Source organism: Salvelinus alpinus, chromosome 12 (assembly GCF_045679555.1).
Source record: "Salvelinus alpinus chromosome 12, SLU_Salpinus.1, whole genome shotgun sequence".
NCBI lineage: Eukaryota > Metazoa > Chordata > Actinopteri > Salmoniformes > Salmonidae > Salvelinus > Salvelinus alpinus.
In genome coordinates, this window is record NC_092097.1 from 1,204,771 (window position 1) to 1,228,237 (window position 23,467).

The 23,467-nt window shown below is 43.3% G+C and overlaps 1 protein-coding gene across 2 annotated transcripts in view; it reads right to left on the reverse strand.

Moving 5' to 3' along the window:
- Positions 1–23,467, reverse strand: part of unm_sa1614 (un-named sa1614) — a 96,687-nt gene that overhangs the window by 37,934 nt on the left and 35,286 nt on the right. For both annotated transcript variants that reach the window (XM_071334657.1, XM_071334658.1), the window contains 7 exons: positions 22,000–22,048; positions 20,746–20,909; positions 19,032–19,165; positions 18,521–18,612; positions 16,979–17,165; positions 16,484–16,569; positions 4,624–4,739 (listed from right to left, as the gene is read on the reverse strand). In XM_071334657.1, the coding sequence (XP_071190758.1) occupies positions 4,624–4,739; positions 16,484–16,569; positions 16,979–17,165; positions 18,521–18,612; positions 19,032–19,165; positions 20,746–20,909; positions 22,000–22,048 (828 nt within the window). The remainder of the gene's footprint in view (positions 1–4,623; positions 4,740–16,483; positions 16,570–16,978; positions 17,166–18,520; positions 18,613–19,031; positions 19,166–20,745; positions 20,910–21,999; positions 22,049–23,467) is intronic.

Sequence of the window (23,467 nt, forward strand, 5' to 3'; positions counted from 1 at the left end):
CCATTCCAGGAGGTGATGCAACCGGTCAGGATGTTCTTGATGGTGCAGCTGTAGAACCTTTTGAGGATCTGGGGACCCATGCCAAATCTTTTCAGTCTCCGCCCTCTTCACGACAGTCTTGGTGTGTTTGGACCATGATAGTTTGTTGGTGATGTGGACACCAAGGAACTTGAAAATCTTAACATCGATCGGGCTGTAGTGGAGCGGGTTAATGGGGGCCTGATTGACCCTCCTTTTCCTGTAATCCAAGATCATCTCTTTTGTCTTGCTGGGACAGACTGATATTCTGCAAAAGGTACAGGGATTGGACTGCTGAGGACTGGGGTAAAGTCATTTTCTCTGATTAATCCCCTTTCCGATTGTTTGGGGCATCCGGAAAAAAGCTTGTCCGGAGAAGACAAGGTGAGCGCTACCATCAGTCCTGTGTCATGCCAACAGTAAAGCATCCTAAAACCATTCATGTGTGGGATTGCTTCTCAGCCAAGGAATAAAGAATGCCATGAATAAAGAATGGTACCAACACATCCTCCGAGAGCAACTTCTCCCAACCATCCAGGAACAGTTTGGTGATGAACAATGCCTTTTCCAGCATAATAGAGCACCTTGCCATAAGGCAAAAGTGATAACTAAGTGGCTCGGGGGAACAAAACATTGATATTTTGGGTCCATGGCCAGGAAACTCCCCAAACCTTAATCCCATTGAGAACTTGTGGTCAATGCTCAAGAGGCGGGTGGACAAACAAAACCCCACAAATTCGGACTAACTCCAAGCATTGATTATGCAAGAATTGGCTGCCATCAGTCAGGATGTGGCCCAGAAGTTAATTGACAGCATGCCAGGGCGGATTGCAGGTCTTGAAAAAGAAGGGTCAACACTGCAAATATTGACTCTTTGCATCAACTTCATGTAATTGTCAATAAAAGCCTTTGAGATTTATGAAATGCTTGTAATTATACTTTAGTATTCCATAGTAACATCTGACAAAAATATCTAAAGACAGTGAGGCAGCAGACGTTGTGAAAATTTATATTTGTGTCATTCTCAAAACTTTTGGCCACGGCTGTATTTTACAGTCCCTGGTGTCTCTCGAAGGAGATTCTCACCTTGAGCTTGTCTACTTTATTGTCCAGGGCCTGACCATTAGCGAGTAATATACTGGTAAGCGTTGGATGGGATGCACGCCTCCTGAATCAGAGTCTTAGAGCAGTCTCTGGGATAAGTGGAATTGCCTTGGGGGGTACGAATAAAGGGTCCAATTCAGGAAAGTCATATTTCTTGTAGAAATTCTGGGGAGTTACAGCCGCTCTCATCTCCAAAAGTTCTTTCTGGCTGTAAGTAATAGTGCAAAGGATGTTCTGAGCTGATAATGTGAGAAATAACACTTAGACATGGTCGCCCTGTTCATGTCTCCTATCAGTGCCATTTTGTTAGGTTCGGCCCTCTCAAGTCTCGTAGATCAATGCACTGCTCTCTTTTCGTTTATAAGGCCATCTTGTGCAAACTTCAGCCATACCAAACTCCATTGTTAAATTACAGATATACGAGTCACCAGACCCGATCACAGGGATGGCGAACGCTGGAGATCCATTCGATTCCACTGACGGTAGATCTGCATTCAGTTTTTTTGCACCTTACGTGTGGAATGATCTCCAAATGCCTTAAGGGCATTTCACATAGATAAGGAATTTCAGACACAGCCCAACATTAAAGATCCTTCAAAGTCAACTCTGATTTATCTTGTTTTAACGAATACACCAGAGAAATATGTTTCTACTGGTTTCTTCGCCCAAGATATTAGTGACCATTGACCAGTTGTTTGTGTCAGATAGCCTTGTGTCATCACAAAGAGGAACTTTAAAAACTTCAGTGAACAGGATTTTTTTTACATTATCTTTTTTTAATGACCCGGATTGTATTTCAGCTATCCCTGAACCAGATTTAGCACTCAGCCTTTTTGCAGATGTTTTCTATGCTATTGTGGATAATTATGCTCCCTTCAAATAATGAAGGGTTAAAGGTAGATCAAATGCATGGTACTTTCCAGAATTATCAGAAGTCATTCATAAAAGAGATGATGCTTGGGTCAAGGCCAGGAACACAGGATTAGGTCTGGACTAGCAAGCGTTTAAGCAATTGAGGAATCATTGTGTAAGAAATCAGAAAGGCTAAATCTGATTATGTAACCGCTCTTTCGGATTGTAATGGGAACCCGGCAAAATTCTGGAAAACTGTCAAATCCCTAAAGGGATTTCTTCCTCTCTGCCACAAGACATTAATTCAGACACAAAAAATTGCTATCATTGATGTATTTAATCACCATTTTATTTCAGCGAGCTCTCTTTTTGAAATAACTTCTAAGTCTATTCACAATGATACCGGGCTGGATTTTGATAGGGAAAACTTGCTGAATGATAAGATAAATGCTTTTCAAAGCTTTTCTTTTAGGCTATTTACAGAAGAAAAAAAGTCCTGGATGCTTTGCTAGCAATAGACAACAAGAAATCCACAGGGCTAACCAATTGGATCCATGTTTGCTGGATCCATTCATTGTGGGCTCAATAACCCTTTTGAAAATCTTTTGGTACTGTTTAACATTTTATTAAATAAGTTGTCCTCGATAGGCCTGAGCTCCGACACATGTTCATGGTTATCTTAGTGGCAGAACTCAGGACATCGTGATTGATGGGGTTAAGTCAGAATTTCTTGAAGCACATAAAGGTGTTCCGCAGGGTTCGATACTAGAACATGTTCTTTTCATTATTTATATAAATGTTATTGGTCAATCTGTAAAAAAAAAATGATAATCTAAATGCGGCTGATACTATTATGTACGTAATTGCCCCATCTGCTCACCTGGCTGTGACAAGACCACAGTCCGATTTTGCAGTTGTGCAGGAAGTCCTTACTGATTTAAAAACTCGTACTTAATACGGGCAAAATACATGTTGTTTTCAAGTTCTGTTAAGATTGTCTCAATTGCATTCTCTTTACTCATCGGATGGTTAAATAATCAAACAAGTTGCTGCAAACAAATACCTTGGTATTTATCGTTTAAAAAAAACATACAACAGCTTGTTAATAAACTAAGATTTAACGTGGGCCTTCTTTTTTATAGAAACAGATCTGGTCTCTCTCTCGTCAGCAGGAAGCAGATTGTGCAGTCAACCTTTCTACCTGTTCTTGATTATGGTGATACTATTTATCAAAGTGCAGCTGCCTCTACTTAAATCCTTGGATGCACTTTTTCATAGCGCCCTTCGTTTTATCACAGGAGACAGTTTTATTACTCGTCACTGTATTCTTTACCAAAAGGTTGGTTGGACCTCTGAAGTCACGTAGATTACAAAGCCCTGCTCCACAAACTTCTGACTTTAAAATGACAAGTTATCAAACCTGTTCACAGGGTTGGTTAACTCTGGAGACTCCTTTGGTGTCTACAGAGTGACACGGAACCCAAATCGGTCGTGCGCTATCCTCGCATAAATGTATTGTGTCCCCCCACACCAAACACAATCATGGCACACAGGTTAAAATATCAAAACAAACTCAACCAATAACATTAATTTGGGGACAGGTCGAAAAGCATTATACATTTATGGCAATTTAGCTAGCTAGCTTGCACTTGCTAGCTAATTTGTCCTATTTAGATAGCTTGCTGTTGCTAGCTAATTTGTCCTGGGATATAAACAATGAGTTGTTATTTTACCTGAAATGCACAAGGTCCTCTACTCCGACAATCAATCCACACATAAAACGGTCAACCAAATCGTTTCTAGTTTTCTTCTCTGGACTTTATATTGCGATTGGCAACTTTCATAAATTAGGTTTATTACCGCCACCGACCTCGTTCGTCTTTCAGTCACCCACGTGGGTATAACTAATGAGGTGATGGCACGTGGGTACCTGCTTCTATAATCCAATGAGGAGATGGGAGAGGCGGGACTTGCAGCGCGATATGCGACACAAATAGAACTGACTTCTATTTTAGCCCTTGGCAACGCAGACGCTCGTTGGCGCGTGCGAGCAGTGTGGGTGCAATAATTGAATAATATAGATTTCTAAATGTATTTTGCAGCGCACGCGACGTTAGCGATATAGTCAGCCTGTGAGGTAAATCAGCCTTTAAATTTCTTGCACCTTATGTGAGGAATGATCTACAATACACTTTAAAAATTGAAGAATTGGTGCCTCTAGGGCATTTCAGATGGTTGTTAGGGGACCCTTTTACTGAAGAATGTCTGTTTTTTATGATTGTGTTTTGCGTGTATTGTATTGTGTATATGAATGTGTAGTTTGACGTGTATATTGTATTTTGATGTGTATTGTGTTATACGGGGCTCATCTAAAAGGGACCTTAAAATGTTAAATAAAATCCTTGAGGCTTTTTAAAAAGAAGATCAATTAAGAGAAGATTAATTCACAGTAAAAAATTAAAATAAAAATCACAGTCCCATTGACATCAATGCATGACATGGACTACAGTCAAAGTGAATTATGCCTCACACAGAGCAGCATGGATAGAACATGGATAGACATTGAATAGAGAAGGCATTTCTGATCTCAGGAGAGGACCACTAGGGTGCAGGCCTGGTCTTTAGCAAGGGACGACTCATAACACTCACTGTTATGTATGTTGGCCTTGGCTCGGAGAAGCAATTTAAGACACTCTGTTCTGTTGTGCAGACAACAGTAATGCAACGCACTGTTTCCCCTGGCAGTCTGGACATCTAGATTGTTGCTGTAATAAAATCAAAACACAACACAGTTATACTCATACAATACACTGGGATATAAACCTTTGACATGTTAGACTGACTAAGAAGAACACAGGAGCCACTGTCTGACAACTCCATGATGAATAACAACTATCTACTCGGCATGTTTGGCCAGCATCCTTGACATGGTACCATAACTTAGAAGACATGCAGTAAATCGAATCTATGCGCCAGTCTTATCTGGTGTCCTGTGTGAACTTAAGTATTTCTCTCTCGCTCGCCCTGAGCCAATGCCTACCTGGCTACCTGACCTGATGACTCTTGTTCTGCCTGCAGCTATGGAACCCTGACCTGTTCACCGGACGTGATACCTGGTCCCGAACCTGCTGTTTTTGACCCACTCACTCCCTCTCCCTCCCCACCTCACCTGCTGTCTCAACCTCTAAATGCTCAGCTATGCTCAGACCTCTAAATGCCAACTATCATTTACTCCTTGCAACCAATATAATGTTATATACTGTATATGGGGATACAACCAACCCATCTCTGCAGATTTAGCTGCGAAGAGACAATCATTAGATCACTTGTTTTGGTACTGCACATATGTTGCTTGTTTTTGATCGCAGGTGGCAAAAAAATTGCAATATTTACTTGGATTTAACTCTGAAACTCTGAACTCTGAAGCACTGCCAGGTGAATTTGAAATGTCATAGTCAAATCGATCAATAATATAATAATACTCTTAACAAAAAATGTCTATCTTTAATTTACAATCTGTAGAAACTATGAGAATAGAAACGTTCAGAACTTTTGTGAAACATCACAGCACAGTTGAAAATACACTATATATACACACAAAAGTATGTGGACACCCCAGGAGAACGCTATCTGCCCGAATGCATAGTGCCAACTGTAAAGTTCGGTGGAGGAGGAATAATGGTCTGGGGCAGATTTTCATGGTTCGGGCTAGGCCCCTAAGTTCCAGTGAAGGGAAATCTTAATGCTATGGCATACAATGACCTTCTAGATGATTCTGTGCTTCCAACTTTGTGGCAACGGTTTGGGGAAGGCCCTTTCCCGTTTCAGCATGACAATGCCCCTGTGCACAAAGTGAGGTCCATACGGAAATGGTTTGTCGAGATCGGTGTGGAAGAATTTGGCTGGCCTGCACAGGGCCCGGACCTCAACCCCATTGAACACCTTTGGGATGAATTGAAACACCGACTGCGAGCCAGGCCTAACCTCCCAACATCAGTGCTCAACCTCACTAATGCTCTTGCGGCTGAATGGAAGCAAGTCCCCGCAGCAATGTTACAAAATCTAGTGGAAATCCTTACACCAGTTATAGCAACAAAGGGGGGGACCAACTCCATATTAATGCCCATGATTTTGAAATGAGATGTTCGATGAGTAGGTGTCCACATACTTTTGGTCATGTAGTCTATATGGCTGCTAGAAATCATAACTGGATGGTCTTCAGAGATAGATGGAGGCTGGGACAAAAAAACAAACGAAAGATAACTAATATAAAATATACTGTCCTTAAAATGTATATAGTACGTATAAGCTGGAAGTAGACGCCTAAGTATTGTTGTCCATTAGTTTACTACAATTAGGGTTGGTGGTTGTTATGACAAAATTGCACAATTTAAAGTGGCTTTTTATTGTCCCTAGCACAAGGTGCACCTGTGTAATGATCATGCGGTTTAATCAGCTTCCTGATATGCCACACCTGTCATGTGCATGGATTATCTTGGCAAAGGAGAAATGCTCACTAATAGGGATGTAAACAAATGTGTACACAACATTTTTAAGAAATAATAATAACAATGGAACATTTCTGGGATTTTTTATTTCAGCTCATGAAACATGGGACCAACACTTTACATGTTGCATTTATATTTTTGTTCAGTGTATATTTACAAAAAAATATGTAGTGTGTGTGTTGGGGTGTCAGTTAAGTATGTGTGAGTTTTTGCATAGAGTCTGGTGTGTGTGCATAGTCAGTGCAAGAGAAGTAGTTCAAAAGGGGTCAATGCAGGTAGTCCGAGTAGTCATTGGATTATCTATGGCAGTCTTATGGCTTGGGGGTAAAAGCTGTTCAGGGTCCTGTTGGTTCCAAACTTGGTGCACTGGTACTGCTTGCTGTGCGGTAGCAGAGAGAAAAGTCTATGGTTTGGGTGACTGGAATCTTTTACCATTTTTTATCTTTCCTCGGACACCGCCTGGTATAGAGGGGTCCAGTGATGTACTGAGCCACAATCACCACCCTCTGTAGTGGCTTGCAGTCGGGTGCGGTAATGGAGCCAGTCAAGATGCTCTCAATGGTGCAGCTGTAGAACTTTTTTAGGATCTGACGGTCCATGCCAAATCTTTTCAGCCTCCTGAGGGGGGAAGAAGCGCTGTCGTCCCCTCTTCACAACTGTGGGTGTGTGTGGACCAGGTTAATTCCTTAGTGATGTGGACACCAAGGAACTTGAAGCTCTCGACCCAATCCACTACAGCCCCATTGATGTGGATGGCGGCGTGCTCGCCCATCCATTTCCTGTAGTCCACGATCAGCTCCTTTGTCTTGCTGAAGCTGAGAGCAAGGTTATGGCCTGGCACAACACGGTCAGGTCTCTGACCTCCTCCATATAGGCTGCCTCATTGTCATTGGTGATCAGTCCAACCACCGGCGTATCGTCAGCAAACTTGAGGATGGCGTTGAAGTCGTGCATGGCCACGCAGTCGTTGGTAAACAGGGAGTACAGGAGGGGACTAAGTACACCCCCCTGAGGGCGGCCCGTAAGGAAGACCAGGATCCAGTTGCAGGGGAGGTGTTCACTCCCAGATTTCTGAGCTTGGTGATGAGCTTGGAGGGGACTATGGTGTTGAATGCTGAGCTGTAGTCAATGAACAGCATTCTTACATAGATATTCATTTTGCCCAGGTGGGTGAGGGCAATGTGAAGTGCTATTAAGATTGCATCATCTGTGGTTCTGTTTGGGCGTTATGCAAATTGAAGTGGGTCCAGGGTGTCTGGGATGATGGTGTTGATGTGAGCCATGACCAGCCTTTCAAACCATTTCATGGCTATAGATGTGAGTGCTACGGGGCGATAGTCATTTAGGGAGGATACCTTGGTGTTTTGGGGCATGGAGACTATGCTTGAAACAAGTGAGCCAGCTCATGGCTGGGTCCCCCTTTGTAATCTGTGATAGTTTGCAAGCCCTGCCACATCCATCGTGCGGCAGAGTAGGATTCAATCTTAGTCCTGTATTGACGCTTTGCCTGTTTGATGGTTCGACGGAGGTCGTAATGGGATTACTTATAAACATCCAGATTAGGGTCCTGACCTCAACCCCATTGAACACCTTTGGGATGAATTGGAAGTGAGGTTGAGCACTGAGATTGAGCACTGAGGCCTGGCCGAATGCGAGCCACTAATGCTCTTGCGGCTGAATGGAAGCAAGCATTTTATAAAATGTAGAGAAACGGCCCCTCTGAATGTGCATTTTCTTGTTTGCTTATGGCCTTACACAGCTCGTTGAGTGAGGGGGAGAGCTTTGTATGCGTCTCTGTGTGTGGAGTAAAGGTGGTCTAGATTTTTTTTCCCCCTCTGGTAGCACATTTAACATGCTGGCAGAAATTAGGTAAAACGGATTTAAGTTTCCATGCATTAAAGTCCCCGGCCACTAGGAGCGCTGTCTCTAGATGAGTATTTTCTTGTTTGCTTATGGCTGTATACAGCTCATTGAGTGCGGTCTTAGTGCCAGCATCAGTTTGTGGTAGTAAATAGACAGCTACGAAGAATATGGATGAAAACTCTCTTGGTAAATAGTATGGTCTGCAGCTTATCATGAGATACTCTACCTCAGGTGAGCAAAACCTCGAGACTTCCTTAGATATCGTGCACCAGCTGTTGTTTGCAAATATACATAGACTGCCACCCCTTGTCTTACCAGAGGCTACTGTTCTATCCTACCGATACAGTGTATAGCACACCAGATTAATGTTATTCATGTCGTCGTTCAGGCTCGACGACACATAAGATATTACAGTTTTTAATGTCCATTTGTTAAGATATACAGTGGGGAGAACAAGTATTTGATACACTGCCGATTTTGCAGGTTTTCCTACTTAAAAAGCATGTAGAGGTCTGTCATTTTTATCATAGGTACACTTCAACTGTGAGAGACGGAATCTAAAACAAAAATCCAGAAAATCACATTGTATGATTTTTAAGTAATTAATTTGCATTTTATTGCATGACATAAGTATTTGATCACCTACCAACCAGTAAGAATTCCGGCTCTCACAGACCTGTTAGTTTTTCTTTAAGAAGCCCTCCTGTTCTCCACTCATTACCTGTATTAACTGCACCTGTTTGAACTCGTTACCTGTATAAAAGACACCTGTCCACACACTCAATCAAACAGACTCCAACCTCTCCACAATGGCCAAGACCAGAGAGCTGTGTAAGGACATCAGGGATAAATTGTAGACCTGTACAAGGCTGGGATGGGCTACAGGACAATAGCCAAGCAGCTTGGTGAGAAGGCAACAACTGTTGGCACAATTATTAGAAAATGGAAGAAGTTCAAGATGACGGTCAATCACCCTCGGTCTGGGGCTCCATGCAAGATCTCACCTCGTGGGGCATCAATGATCATGAGGAATGTGAGGGATCAGCCCAGAACTACACGGCAGGACCTGGTCAATGACCTGAAGAGAGCTGGGACCACAGTCTCAAAGAAAACCATTAGTAACACACTACGCCGTCATGGATTAAAATCCTGCAGCGCACGCAAGGTCCCCCTGCTCAAGCCAGCGCATGTCCAGGCCCGTCTGAAGTTTGCCAATGACCATCTGGATGATCCAGAGGAGGAATGGGAGAAGGTCATGTGGTCTGATGAGACAAAAATAGAGCTTTTTGCTCTAAACTCCACTCGCCGTGTTTGGAGGAATAGAAGGATGAGTACAACCCCAAGAACACCATCCCAACCGTGAAGCATGGAGGTGGAAACATCATTCTTTGGGGATGCTTTTCTGCAAAGGGGACAGGACGACTGCACCGTATTGAGGGGAGGATGGACGGGGCCATGTATCGCGAGATCTTGACCAACAACCTCCTTCCCTCAGTAAGAGCATTGAAGATGGGTCGTGGCTGGGTCTTCCAGCATGACAACGACCCGAAACACACAGCCAGGGCAACTAAGGAGTGGCTCCGTAAGAAGCATCTCAAGGTCCTGGAGTGGCCTAGCCAGTCTCCAGACCTGAACCCAATAGAAAATCTTTGGAGGGAGCCGAAAGTCCGTATTGCCCAGCGACAGCCCCGAAACCTGAAGGATCTGGAGAAGGTCTGTATGGAGGAGTGGGCCAAAATCCCTGCTGCAGTGTGTGCAAACCTGGTCAAGAACTACAGGAAACGTATGATCTCTGTAATTACAAACTAAGGTTTCTGTACCAAATATTAAGTTCTGCTTTTCTGATGTATCAAATACTTATGTCATGCAATAAAATGCAAATTAATTACTTAAAAATCATACAATGTGATTTTCTGGATTTTTGTTTTAGATTCCTTCTCTCACAGTTGAAGTGTACCTATGATAAAAATTACAGACCTCTACATGCTTTGTAAGTAGGAAAACCTGCAAAATCGTCAGTGTATCAAATACTTGTTCTCCCCACTGTATGTGCTTGTAGTTCATCTATTTTATTTTCCAATTATTGTATGTTGGTTAATAGGACCGATGGTAAAGGCAAATTACCCCCCCGCCGCCGGATCCTTACATATTCTTGAAGAAGATGGTGCCGACAGAGATGGTCGCTTCGTGTTCTTAGGAAACTATGCAGTATTTAGTTTTTTTATGTATTATTTCTTACACTGTTACCCCAGGAAATCTTAAGTCTTATTACATACAGCCGGGAAGAACTATTGGATATAAGAGCAACGTCAAATTACCAACATTACGGGCCTCCCGGGTGGTGCTAGCTGTGCCACCAGAGATTCTGGGTTCGCGCCCAGGCTTTGGTCGCAGCCGGCCGCGACCGGGAGGTCCGTGGGGCGACGCACAATTGGCCTAGCGTCGTCCGGGTTAGGGAGGGTTTGGCCGGTAGGGATATCCTTGTCTCATCGCGCACCAGCGACTCCTGTGGCGGGCCGGGCGCAGTGCACGCTAACCAAGGTCGCCAGGGACACGGTGTTTCCTCCAACACATTGGTGCGGCTGGCTTCCGGGTTGGATGCGCGCTGTGTTAAGAAGCAGTGCGGCTTGGTTGGGTTGTGTTTCGGAGGACGCATGGCTTTCGACCTTCGTCTCTCCCGAGCCCGTACGGGAGTTGTAGCGATGAGACAAGATAGTAACTACTAACAATTGGATACCACGAAATTGGGGAGATTTATTTTTTTATTTTTTTTATGTAAAAAATTACCAACATTACGACCAGGAATACGACTTTCCCGAAGCGGATCCTCTGTTTGGACGACCACCCAGGACAATGGATCGGATCCCAATAGGCGACCCAAAACAACGACGCCGCAGAAGGTGCAGACGTATACTACTATATACTACTATGTTGACAAGGTAGACGAAATTCGAGCAAGGGTTGCATTCCAGAGAGACATCAGAGATTGTAACATTCTCTGTTTCACGGAAACATGGCTCACTCGGGATATGTTATCATATCGGTACAGCCACCCGGTTTCTTCACGCATCACGCCGACAGAAACAAACATCTCTCTGGTAAGAAGAAGGGTCGGGGTGTATGCCTTATGATTTGAGTCATGGTGTGATCCTAACAACATACAATAACTCAAGTCCTTTTGTTCACCTGACCTAGAATTCCTTACAATCAAATGCCGACCACATTATCTACCAAGAGAATTCTCTTCGATTATAAATACAGCCCTGTAAATCCCCCCCACCAAGCAGACACCTCGACCGCCCTGAAAGAACTTCATTGGACTCTATGTAAACTGGAAACCATATATCCTGAGGCTGCATTTATTATAGCTGGGGATTTTAACTAAGCTAATCTGAAAACAAGGCTCCCTAAATTTTATCAGCATATCGAATGCGCGGCCGGGCTGGCAGCGTTCTGGATCATTGCTACTCTAACTTCCGCGACGCACACAAAGCCCTCCCTCTCCCTCCTTTCGGCAAATCTGACCACGACTCCATTTTGTTGCTCCCAGCCTATAGACAGAAACTAAAACAGGAAACGCCTGTGCTCAGGTCTGTTCAACGCTGGTCGTTCCACGCTTCAAGATTGCTTCGATCACGTGGACTGGGATATGTTCCGGACAGCCTCAAACAACATTGGCCGTGCTGCTGCTCCAGTTTCAACTGTTCTGCCTGCGGCTATGGAACCCTGACCTTTTCACTGTGATTACTATTATTTGACCATGCTGGTCATTTATAAACATCTTGGCCATGTTCTGTTATAATCTCCACCCGGCACAGCCAGAAGAGGACTGGCCACCCCTCATAGCCTGGTTCCTCTAGGTTTCTTCCTAGGTTTTGGCCTTTCTAGGGAGTTTTTCCTAGCCACCGTGCTTCTACACCTGCATTGCTTGCTGTTTGGGGTTTTAGGCTGGGTTTCTGTACAGCACTTTGATAGATCAGCTGATGTAAGAAGGGCAATATAAATACATTTGATTTGATGTATACGCTGATTCGGTGAGCGAGTTTATTAGCAAGTGCATCGGTGATATTGTACCCACGGTGACTATTAAAACCTTCCCCAACCAGAAACTGTAGACTGATGGCAGCATTCGTGCAAAACTGAAAGCGTGAACCACTGCTTTTAATCATGGAAAGGCGACCGGAAACATGAGCGGACACAAACAGTGTAGCTATTCCCTCTGCAAGGCAATCAAACAAGCTAAGCTATATGTATAGAGACAAAGGAGAGTCGCAATTCAATGGCTCAGACACGAGACGTATGTGGCAAAAGAAAACCAGCCCCTTCGAGGACACCGACATCTTGCTCCCAGACAAATTAAACAACTTCTTTGCTCGCTTTGAGGACAATACAGTGCCACAGACACGGCCCGCTACCAAAACCTGCAGGCTCTCCTTCACCGTGGCCAATGTGAGTAAAACATTTAAACGTGTTAACCCTCGCAAGGTTGTCGGCCCAGACGGCCTCCCTAGCCGCGTCCTCAGAGCATGCCCAGACCAGCTGGCTGGTGTGTTTGCGGACATATTCCATCAATCCCTATACCAGTCTGCTGTTCCCACATGCTTCAAGAGGGCCACCATTGTTTCTGTTCCCAATAAAGCTAAGGTAACTGTGCTAAACGACTATCGCCTCGTAGCACTCACTACTGTCATCATGAAGTGCTTTGAGACTAGTCAAGGATCATATCACCTCCACCCTACCTGACACCCTAGACCCACTCCAATTTGCTTACCGCTCCAATAGGTCCACAGACGACGCAATCACAATCACACTGCACACTGCCCTAACCCATCTGGACAAGAGGAATACCTCTTGTGAGAATGCTGTTCATCGATTACAGCTCAGCATTTAACACCATAGTACCCTCCAAACTCGTTATTAAGCTCGAGACCCTGGGTCTGGACCCTGCCCTGTGGTACTGGATCCTGGACTTTCTGACGGGCAAGAAAGAAGTTGGAGCTCTACTCTGTCTGCATTAACAAGGACAGCACACAGGTCTTTCCATCATTGTATGATTTTGTGTGTGAAAATGAACTCAAGCTTACGGACAATGTCAAATGTGATATAGCGAAGCACCCAAGTGAGTTGGGTGTGCAATTATGCAGGTACTTTCCCGAAATGGATGACACAAACAACTGGATTCGTTTTCCCTTTCATGCCCTGCCTCTAGTCTACCTACCCATATCTGAACAAGAGCGCCTCATCGAAAATGCAACAAGCGGTTCTGTGAAAATTGAATTAAAATCAGAAGCCACTGCCAGATTTCTGGATTGGGCTGCGCTCAGAGTATCCTGCCTTGGCAAATCCGGCTGTTAAGACACTGATGCCCTTTGCAACCACGTACCTATGTGAGAGTGGATTCTCAGCCCTCACTAGCATGAAAACTAAATACAGGCACAGACTGTGTGTGGGAAATGATTTTACAATCCAACATTGCAGAGTTACGAGCATCCTTTCAAGCAGACCCTTCTCATTAACCTGTGGTGAGTTATTCACAATTTTCGATGAACAAATAAGGTTCTATATGTAAGATGGTTAAATAAAAGAGCAAAATTATTGATATTATATTATTTGTGCCCTGGTCTCTGTCACTTCCCACAAGCCGAGTTGTGACAAAAACTCACACTCATTCTTGTGTTTAATAAATGTATCATATTGTGTGTGTGTGGCAGGCTTACAATGATGGCAAAAAACAACATTTATGAGTGTGCTGACCCTGGTGGTAGAGGGGGTATGCAGCTGGAGGTTGAATGTTTGAAGGGGTACGGGACTATAAAAGGTTTGGGAACCACTGCTCTACAGGAATGACGGAGTCCATCCTAATCATCTTGGCTCCTGGAACTCTGTCCACGCATTTCAAGGCAGCGTTGAAACAATGACCCAAGACCAGCTCAGTTAATCCCTACCATTTTGACAATGAGTCGTCATAATGCTGCATCAAATGTAAATTATCCTAGGGGCTTTGCCAGACACAACGTAAGTAACCTAATTTATGTCCCTTTAATTGCCCTGAATACCTCTGTTGATCCTACAGCTAGCTATTGTATGCAGTAATCATGAGCCTATGAACCAGAGTTACACGGTTTGCACTGAGGCGGTGTGCCCTAGTAGGAAGAGCACTTTGTGCAGGTCACCCTGCACTATCAGTTCCAAAATAAGTAACATGAGCAAGTCTACTTCTCATAAGCTTCCCAGTAAAGCCTTAAAAACAATCAAGCAACCCAGAAAAGTGCAAAAGAACAGCCCATATTAACATACGGAGCCTGATAAACAAGGTCCATGAAGTCAATAAATTGCTTGTAACAGATGACATTCATATTCTGACTATTTCTGAAACTCACTTAGATAATACCTTTGATGATACAGTGGTAGCAATACACGGTTATAACATCTACCGAAAAGACGGAAATTCCAACAGTGTTGCGGTCTATATTCAGAACCACATTCCTGTAAAGCATGTGAAATATTGTTGAAGTAATAGGACTACAGGTTAATCTGCCTCACTTTAAGCTCATTCGTGTGGGAAGCTGCTGTAGACCACCAAGTGCTAACAGTCAGTATATGAATAATATCTGTGAAATGCATGTGTAATCAGCGGAGAATAATATTTTCTGGGTGATTTAAATATTGATTGGCTCTCATCAAGCTGCCCACTCAAGAAAAAACTACAAACAATAACCAGTACCTGCAACCTGGTTCAGGCTGTCAGTCAACCCACCAGTGTATTTACAAACAGCACAGGAATGAGATCATCAACATGTATTGATCATATCTTTAATAATGCTGCAGAAATTTCCTTTAAAGCAGTATCCAGATCCATAGGATGTAGTGATCACAATATAATAGCCATATCTATGAAAACCAAAGTTCCAAAGGCTGGGCCTAATATAGTGTATAAGAGGTCATACAAGAAGTTTTGTAGTGATACATATGTTGATGATGTAAAGAATATTTGCTGGTCTGTGGTGTGTAATGAAGAGCAACCAGACTCTGCACTTGACACTTTTATGAAATTGATTATTCCACTTGGCAACAAACACTGACACTACAGATCCAAGTATATCTGACAAAATTATGAAAGACAGGAAATATACTTTTGAATTCAGTAAAATCCGTGTGGAATAGGTAAAAAAATTATTGTGGTCTATCAACAATGACAAGCCACCGGGGTCTGCCAATCTGGATGGAAAATTACTGAGGATAATAGCAGACGATATTGCCGCTCCTATTTGCCACATCTTCAATTTTAGCCTACTAGAACGTGTGCGCCCTCAGGCCTGGAGGAAAGCTAAAGTAATTCTGCTACCCAAGAATAGTAAAGCCCCCTTTACTGACTCAAATAGCCAACCAATTAGCCTGTTACCAACCCTTAGTAAACTCCTGGAAAAAATTGTATGACCAGATACACTGCTATTGCACAGTAAACAAATTGACAATACATTTTCAGCATGCTAATAGAAAATGACATTCAACAAGCACAACACTTACACAAATGACTGATGATTGGCTGAGAGATATTGATGATAAAATGATTGTGGGGGCTGACTTGTTAGACTACAGTGCAGCTTTTGACATTATCTATCATAGTCCGCTGCTGGAAAAACATGTGTTATGGCTTTACACCCCCTGCTATATTGTGGATAAAGAGTGGCAGCTATCAAGATACCTGCCCAGCGTTATCCAATGAGGTTGCAGGGCGGGCCCAACAACAGGAAACAGCAGAGAGTAAGAGAGAGAGAGAGAGAGAGAGCAATGACGTGGCGCACATATCAGCACATATGTGACGTAGTACGCAATTTTTGGGGGGCCACCTTTGGCTCGTGGGTGCTACTTTCAGAACTACTGTCTACAAAGTATACAAAAGTACCAGAGAATCTCTTTAAAGCCACAACAAACATCATGCAAGAGTTCAGAGCACAGTTAACAGTTTAGAATTAACAAAGGGCAAGGGCCACATTGGATGGGATTGTCCCTTTGAGCTATAGGAATATAGAGACATTACTAATGGCATTCTTCCATTTCCTTTTTCATGCATTACAGCTCTCTTGACTGTCCCTTGAAATAAAAAATCTGTATTAATGCTGCATAAAATGACTTACCAGTTGTGAACAAGAAAGTCCACAATGTGAAGCGAGGTCCTATCAGCCAGCAGGATAGCCAGGTGGAGTGCAGTTTCCCCATTCTCCTACAAACATGGGAGGGTTGAGTTATGGTTATGTTAAGAGTCCGGCGCCCTGTCCAGAACCAATCCCTATCCCCTACCCCCTCGACACAGAGGGAAGGACAGGCGTAAGCAATATGGCTAAAATTCCACCTAGCCTATCAGAGGACAGGGTGGAGCTATCACCATATATGTAAACCTATCAAATACTTTCAGAACTCCACAGGTGTCTTGGGGGTAGGGGTTGTTTCTGAACAGGGCCTGGGTCTACATGCACAGGGGTATGGAGTAAGGTTTTGTCTCGGGTGATGGTTAGTCATTGTGTAAGTATACTTACAGTATGTACCTACACAGGGCTGGCTAAAGGCTGGATGAGGTCAGTGTTAGGTACTAAGTTTATCAGGTTAGAGTTTAGATTAGTCATTGGGTCTACCTGCACAGGGTTGGCCAGAGGTTGGCTGAGGTCCAGTCTCACGGCATAGAGCTGGAGCAGGCTGAAGATGTCTCGGCTGCACACCGCCTCCTGTAAATTCCTTCTCAAAGTGGAAAAGGAGCTGCTGCTGTGCTGGGCAAACTGACACTCCATGTACTTACACAGGATGAAGTCCTTACGCACCATCCTAATGATACAGAGAGGCAGGGAGGACGCACTCATTACACGATACAGATGGGTATTGCAATTAGGAAATCAGAGCCATATGAAGAGTAAAAAAACAGCCATTCATACATTTCAATGAGAGATATAGTAGGCTACTATGATCAACATCTAAGACAAACAGTAAGTCTGTTTTTTATTTTATTTAACTAGGCAAGTCAGTTCAGAACAAATTATTATTTACAATGACGGCCTACCCCGGCCAAACCCTAACCCCGACGACGCTGAGCCAATTGTGCGCCGCCCTATGGGATTGCTAATCCCGGCCGGTTGTGATATAGCCTGGAATCGAACCAGGGTCTGTAGTGACGCCTCTGGCACTGAGATGCAGTGCCTTAGACCACTGTGCCACACGGGAGCCCCTGTTGAAACTACTATTTCCTAAAAGCACTGAAAGAATGACATTTTCAGTTCATGGGTACATTCACTCATGCAAATATGAACTGAACATCAGTGTGTGAGTCACAATTCTGCCATTAATGTTAAGACTAGCAGGGTCAGGGTCTGCAAGGTCAGTACTTGCATAGGGCCTACACCAGGTCCTTGTTCTGTCAGCAAATTGCTTAATCTGTCCCTGTGTAGCCCAATCTCCGGCCCTTGCTCTGAACAAGTAGCAGTGGCTGTGTTCTCTGTGTGATAAAAGTCCACTGGGGAAACATTAAGGTTACAGTGAGAAGTGGCTCCAGCTGTTCTGATGCAGTGAGAATGTGGCTGTGACAGACTACCGTGACAAAAGCAGCCAATGCCATTTGGTGAGAGAACATACCGTCAACTTGCTGATTTCTCCCCATATAAAAACGCTTGGTGGCACTGAGGGGGGGGGGGAAGTGTCACTCTCTTAATGGAAATGGATTGTGCTTATGGCGCATGTCCACATGTAACAAGGCTGGCTGTAGTTATGCTTTTCTTACACACAGTAACCACTAGACAGGACCTTACTAATAAGGGGTTCACAGACATGTCAAGCATTTTTATGTTATCCCAACACACTGTCCCATCTTAATTATTTTCTCATAGTTTGAAATAGTAAATATCAAAATACAATTAGAATATATTTTTGACAGTGAGCTTTTCAACACAGCACACTATTAAATCTCAATGCATGCTCCAAAACGTAATGTATTTATAAAAATGTAATGTATAAAATGTTCCACGAGTTATCTTTTAAAGGAGTTCGGAGGAATAAGATTAGGCTTAATTTTGATATAGCATCTCTAAAGTCCCATAGCAAGCTGAGCAGTTCTAGGGAATCATACAGCTGTAGGTGATTGGCTGCAGTTTGAGGACTGGGGAGTAATTCCAGCCCTGCTCGTCACTCACATGTCACTTTCTGCCGTGGGTTTCAGTGAGGGACTCAGGACATTGGCTTCCACTATCTCATTGAAGCCTGAATTGCCCATGTTCTTTGCCAGCTTAAAAAGAGAAGGGGGGGGAAAAATCATGAAAAACCATTCACAATAGAGTTGAGAGGAGCTTGACCAACTACTAAAACTGATTTCACATCAAACACTGAAGCATACAGGACACTGATCCAGTTGGTGACAATCACTGAGTTATTGTTGAATAGATTTTTTTTTAAATCAATAACTTATTTGTCCTCAAAGCATGCAATTAATGCCATGTCTGCTGCATATTTAATTGCGTTTAAATCACTATTGTTACATTCTACCTCATCACAAATTGAGGAGAAAATGAACACCCTTGGGGAACTATTCTAACCGTTTATTCTGAGAGTACTTTTCAAATTCACCCTTTACCTAGTCTTACCCTTCATATGGTATTCTTAACATTCATAGTTGTTTTGTCCAACTAAAGATTCAGAGGCACTCACCATTAGCTCTGAGGTACCCAGCTTGTCCAGGGAAAGGGACTTGATCCGGGAGTAGTGCACGCCCATCTCTCTGTGTATCCCAGAGCACTCGATACATGTCAGGATGCCCAGGTTTGTGGAGATCCAGGTTGGGTCTAAAGAGAGACGTGGGCATAGTTTATAGTATGCCGACAGTATAAGGTTTGTCATTTGCAAAACGATGCCTTGTGGAAGACAGTTGCATGCTAACACTTGTGAGAAACCATTTACAGTGTTTTTCCAAGGTTATTTTTTCTGGACAGGGTGCAAAGGCCCATGAAGCAACACCAACATTTTCAATCCAAACAAATAGAGGTCAGTTCTTAAGCAGGGTCAACAGAGCTAGGTGCACATTGCACCATACACAAAATAATTGTGTTTGACCAGATACAATGCTATTTTACAGTACACAAATTGACAAAAGAATTTCAGCGTGTTTATAGGGACGGACACTCAACAAGCACAGCACTTACACAAATGACTGATGATTGGCTGAGATAAATTGATGATAAAATGATTGTGGGCGCTGTCTTGTTAGATTTCAGTGCAGCTTTTGACATTATTGATCATAGTCTACTGCTGGAAAAACGTGTTTGTTATGTCTTTACACCCCCTCTATAATGTGGATAAAGAGTTACTTGTCTAACAGAACACAGAGGGTGTTCTTTAAATGGAAGACTATCAAATATAATCCAGTTAGAATCAGGAATTCCCCATGGTAGCTGTTTAGGCCCCTTGCTTTTTTCAATTTTTACTAACAACATGCCACTGACTTTGAACAAAGCCAGAGTTTCTGAAATGACCGACACTCAACAAAGAGCTGCAGTTTGTTTCAGAGTGTGTGGCAAGGAATAAGTTAGCCCTAAATATTTCTATAACTAAAAGCATTGTATTTGGAACAAAACACTCACTAAACCCTAAACCTCAACTAAATCTTGTAATAAATAATGTGGAAATTGAGCAAGTTGAGATGACTAAACTGTCATGGTCAAAACATATTGATGCAGTAGTAGCTAAGATGGGGAGAAGTCTGTCTATAATAAAGTGATGCTCAGCCGCCTTAACAACACTATCAACAAGGCAGGACCTACAGGCCCTAGTTTTGTCGCACCTTGACTACTGTTCAGTCGTGTAGTTAGGTGCCACAAAAATGGACTTAGGAAAATTGCAATTGGCTCAGAACAGGGCAGCACGGCTGGCCCTTGGATGTCGACAGAGAGGTAATATTAATAATATGCATGTCAATCTCTCCTGGCTGAAAGTGGAAAGTGAAAAACAGACACAAACATTGGCAGAAACACATGCATACACACACACGATAACATACGCACTATACATACACATGGATTTAGTACTGTAGATATGTGGTAGTGGTGGAGTAGGGGCCTGAGGGCACACAGTGTGTTGTGATATTTTTATTTATTGTATAAACTGCCTTAATTTTGCTGCTTTGGCAGCAGCTAATGGGGATCCATAATAAATAGAAATACATTGCACCCTAACTGCTGGGAACCAAACTCCTCTGACAAATATAATCTTCCTCTGACAGCACACCAGAGCTGGGGTCAATTGCATTTCAATTGAGGAAGTAAACTCCTGTTTGAGAAATTGTACTTTCAGTTTACTTTCCCAATTGACTGATTTGAAATAGAACTGACACCTAACCGGCTGCAGCACATTGTAGGCATGGTCTGACCTGGCGCCCCACAGTCACAGCACATGTTGTTGCCGGGCATGCGGCGGATATCCTCGGTAATGGCTCTGGTCAGGTCCTCGACACTGTTGTCTCCACTGGACTTCCGCTCATCCAGAGCCACGTTAAGGGCTTTCTGCTTACTGTTGGTCAGCACTGAGATCCACCTGCATGATAAAAAGAAGAGGGAAAGTAAAAGGTCTATTCCATAGTCCCAGTCGTTATTAGATAGAATGTCACGGCCTGCCTGCCTGTGAGGATAGCAACCTGTGGTTACCTAGGCCCACAGCAACAAAAAAAATCCAAACACAATTTTCTTGTCGTCTGCTTGTTTTAGTCAATTACAAAACTACATTCGAGAAAAGTACATGTCTAAAGATGACTTTTCAACATTGCCTGCTCCCGAGCATTCTCACTACTTCAAAAAACGTAATATTGTAGTGCTTCCCTCATGCACCTTTTCATGATGGTGCTAGAGGCCACATGAGTGAGTGAATGCTAGCTAGCTACCAACTGGAACATTAAGATAGCCAGACCAACAACACAAACAAACGGACTACAAGTAGTGAGTGGAGTAAAAAACGGACTACACTAAACAAGTTAAATGTCTTACCGGAGATTAAATGTTTTCAACACACATACAGTAGCAACGTGTAGCCTAACAGTAAAAAATGCTGCTTTCAATAACACTCAAATGCTGTTTCATGGCTGGAAAAGGTGAACACTATAGAGCAGGGATGGGCAAACGGCATGCCGTTGCACCCCTTTTGAAGGCCCTCAGGTCAACCCCCCCCCCCCCCCCAAAAAAGAAACTCAGTCGGTCTAGTGCTAGCTGTGCCACTAGAGATTCTGTGTTAGAGTCCAGGCCACGACCGGTAGACCCATGGGGCGGAGCACAATTTGCAGGTTAGGGGGGGTTTGTCGGCAGGGATGTCCTTGTCCCATCGCGCACTAGCGACTCCTGTGGCGGGCCAGGCGCAGTGCACGCTGACACGGTCGCCAGGTGTACGGTGTTTCCTCCGACACATTGGTGCGGCTGGCTTCCGAGTTAAGTGGGCATTGTGTCAAGAAGCAGTGAGGCTTGGTTGGGATGTGTTTCGGGGGACGCAGAGCTCTCGACCTTTGCCACTCCCGTTCATACGGGAGTTTTTTTTTAAAGACCAGCGAGCAACTGCGGCCCCTTACGATGAGTTAAGATTTTTTGTGGCCCCGACCCCCAACAAAGTTGCCTGTCCCTGCTATAGAAAGGTTACTCACGCAACACACACTGGCTCGTCATCAGCAAGAAAGTGATATGTGCGATTATCTAGAACACAAGAGAAAATACGTTAAATCAGAATGTCTGCATCCAAAGAACATGTTTCACATTTAAATGAAAGGAGCTCTCATCAAATCACATTTTATTGGTCACATACACATATTTAGCAGAAGTTATTGCAGGTGTAGTGAAATGCTTAAGTTCCTAGCTCCAAAAAGTACAGTAATATATAACAATGCACAAAAATCTAAAAGTAAAATAATAGAATTAAGAAATATATAAATATTAGGATGAGCAACGGAGTGGCATTGACTAAAATACAATAGAATAGAATACAGTATTACGAATTTGAAATGAGTTAAGCAGTGTCTAAACATTATTAAAGTGACTAGTGTTCCATCATTTAAGTGGCCAGTGACTCCATGTCTACGTACAGATGCAGTCAGAAGTTTACAAAACACTTAGGTTAGAGTCATTAAAACTTGTTTTTCAACAACTTCACAAATTTCTTGTTAACAAACTATAGTTTTGGCAAGTCGGTTAAGACAGCTACTTTGTGCATGACACAAGACATTTTTCCAACAATTGTTTATAGACAGATTAATTCACTGTATCACAATTCCAGTGGGTCAGAAGTTTACATACACTAAGTTGACTGTGCCTTTAAACAGCTTGGAAAATTCCAGAATATGATGTCACGGCTTTAGAAGCTTCTGATAGCCTAATTGACATCATTTGAGTCAATTGGAGGTGTACCTGTGGATGTATTTCAAAGCCTACCTTCAAACTCAGTGCCTCTTTGCTTGACATCATGGGAAAATTAAAAGAGATCAGTCAAGACCTCAGAAGAAAAACATTTAGACCTCTACAAGTCTGGTTCATCATTGGGAGCAATTTCCAAATGCCTGAAGGTACCACATTCATCTGCACAAACACCATGGGACCAGGCAGCCGTCATACCGCTCAGGAAGGAGACGCGTTCTGTCTCCTAGAGATGAACGTACGTCGGTGCGAAAAGTGCAAATCAATCCCAGAACAACCGCAAAGGACATTGTGAAGATGCTGGAGGAAACCGGTACAAAAGTATCTATATCCACAATAAAACAAGTCCTATATCGACATAACCTGAAAGGCCTCTCAGCAAGGAAGAAGCCACTGCTCCAAAACCGCCATAAAAAGCCAGACTACGGATTGCAACTGCACATGGGGACAAAGATCGTACTTTTTGGAGAAATGTCCTCTGGTCTGATGAAACAAAAATTTAACTGTTTGGCCATAATGACCATCATTATGTTTGGAGGAAAAAGGGGGAGGCTTGCAAGCTGAAGAACACCATCCCAACCATGAAGCACAGGGGTGGCAGCATCATGTTGTGTGTGGGGTGCTTTGTTGCAGGAGGAACTGGTGCACTTCACAAAATAGATGGCATCATGAGGCAGAAAATTATGTGGATATATTGAAGCAACA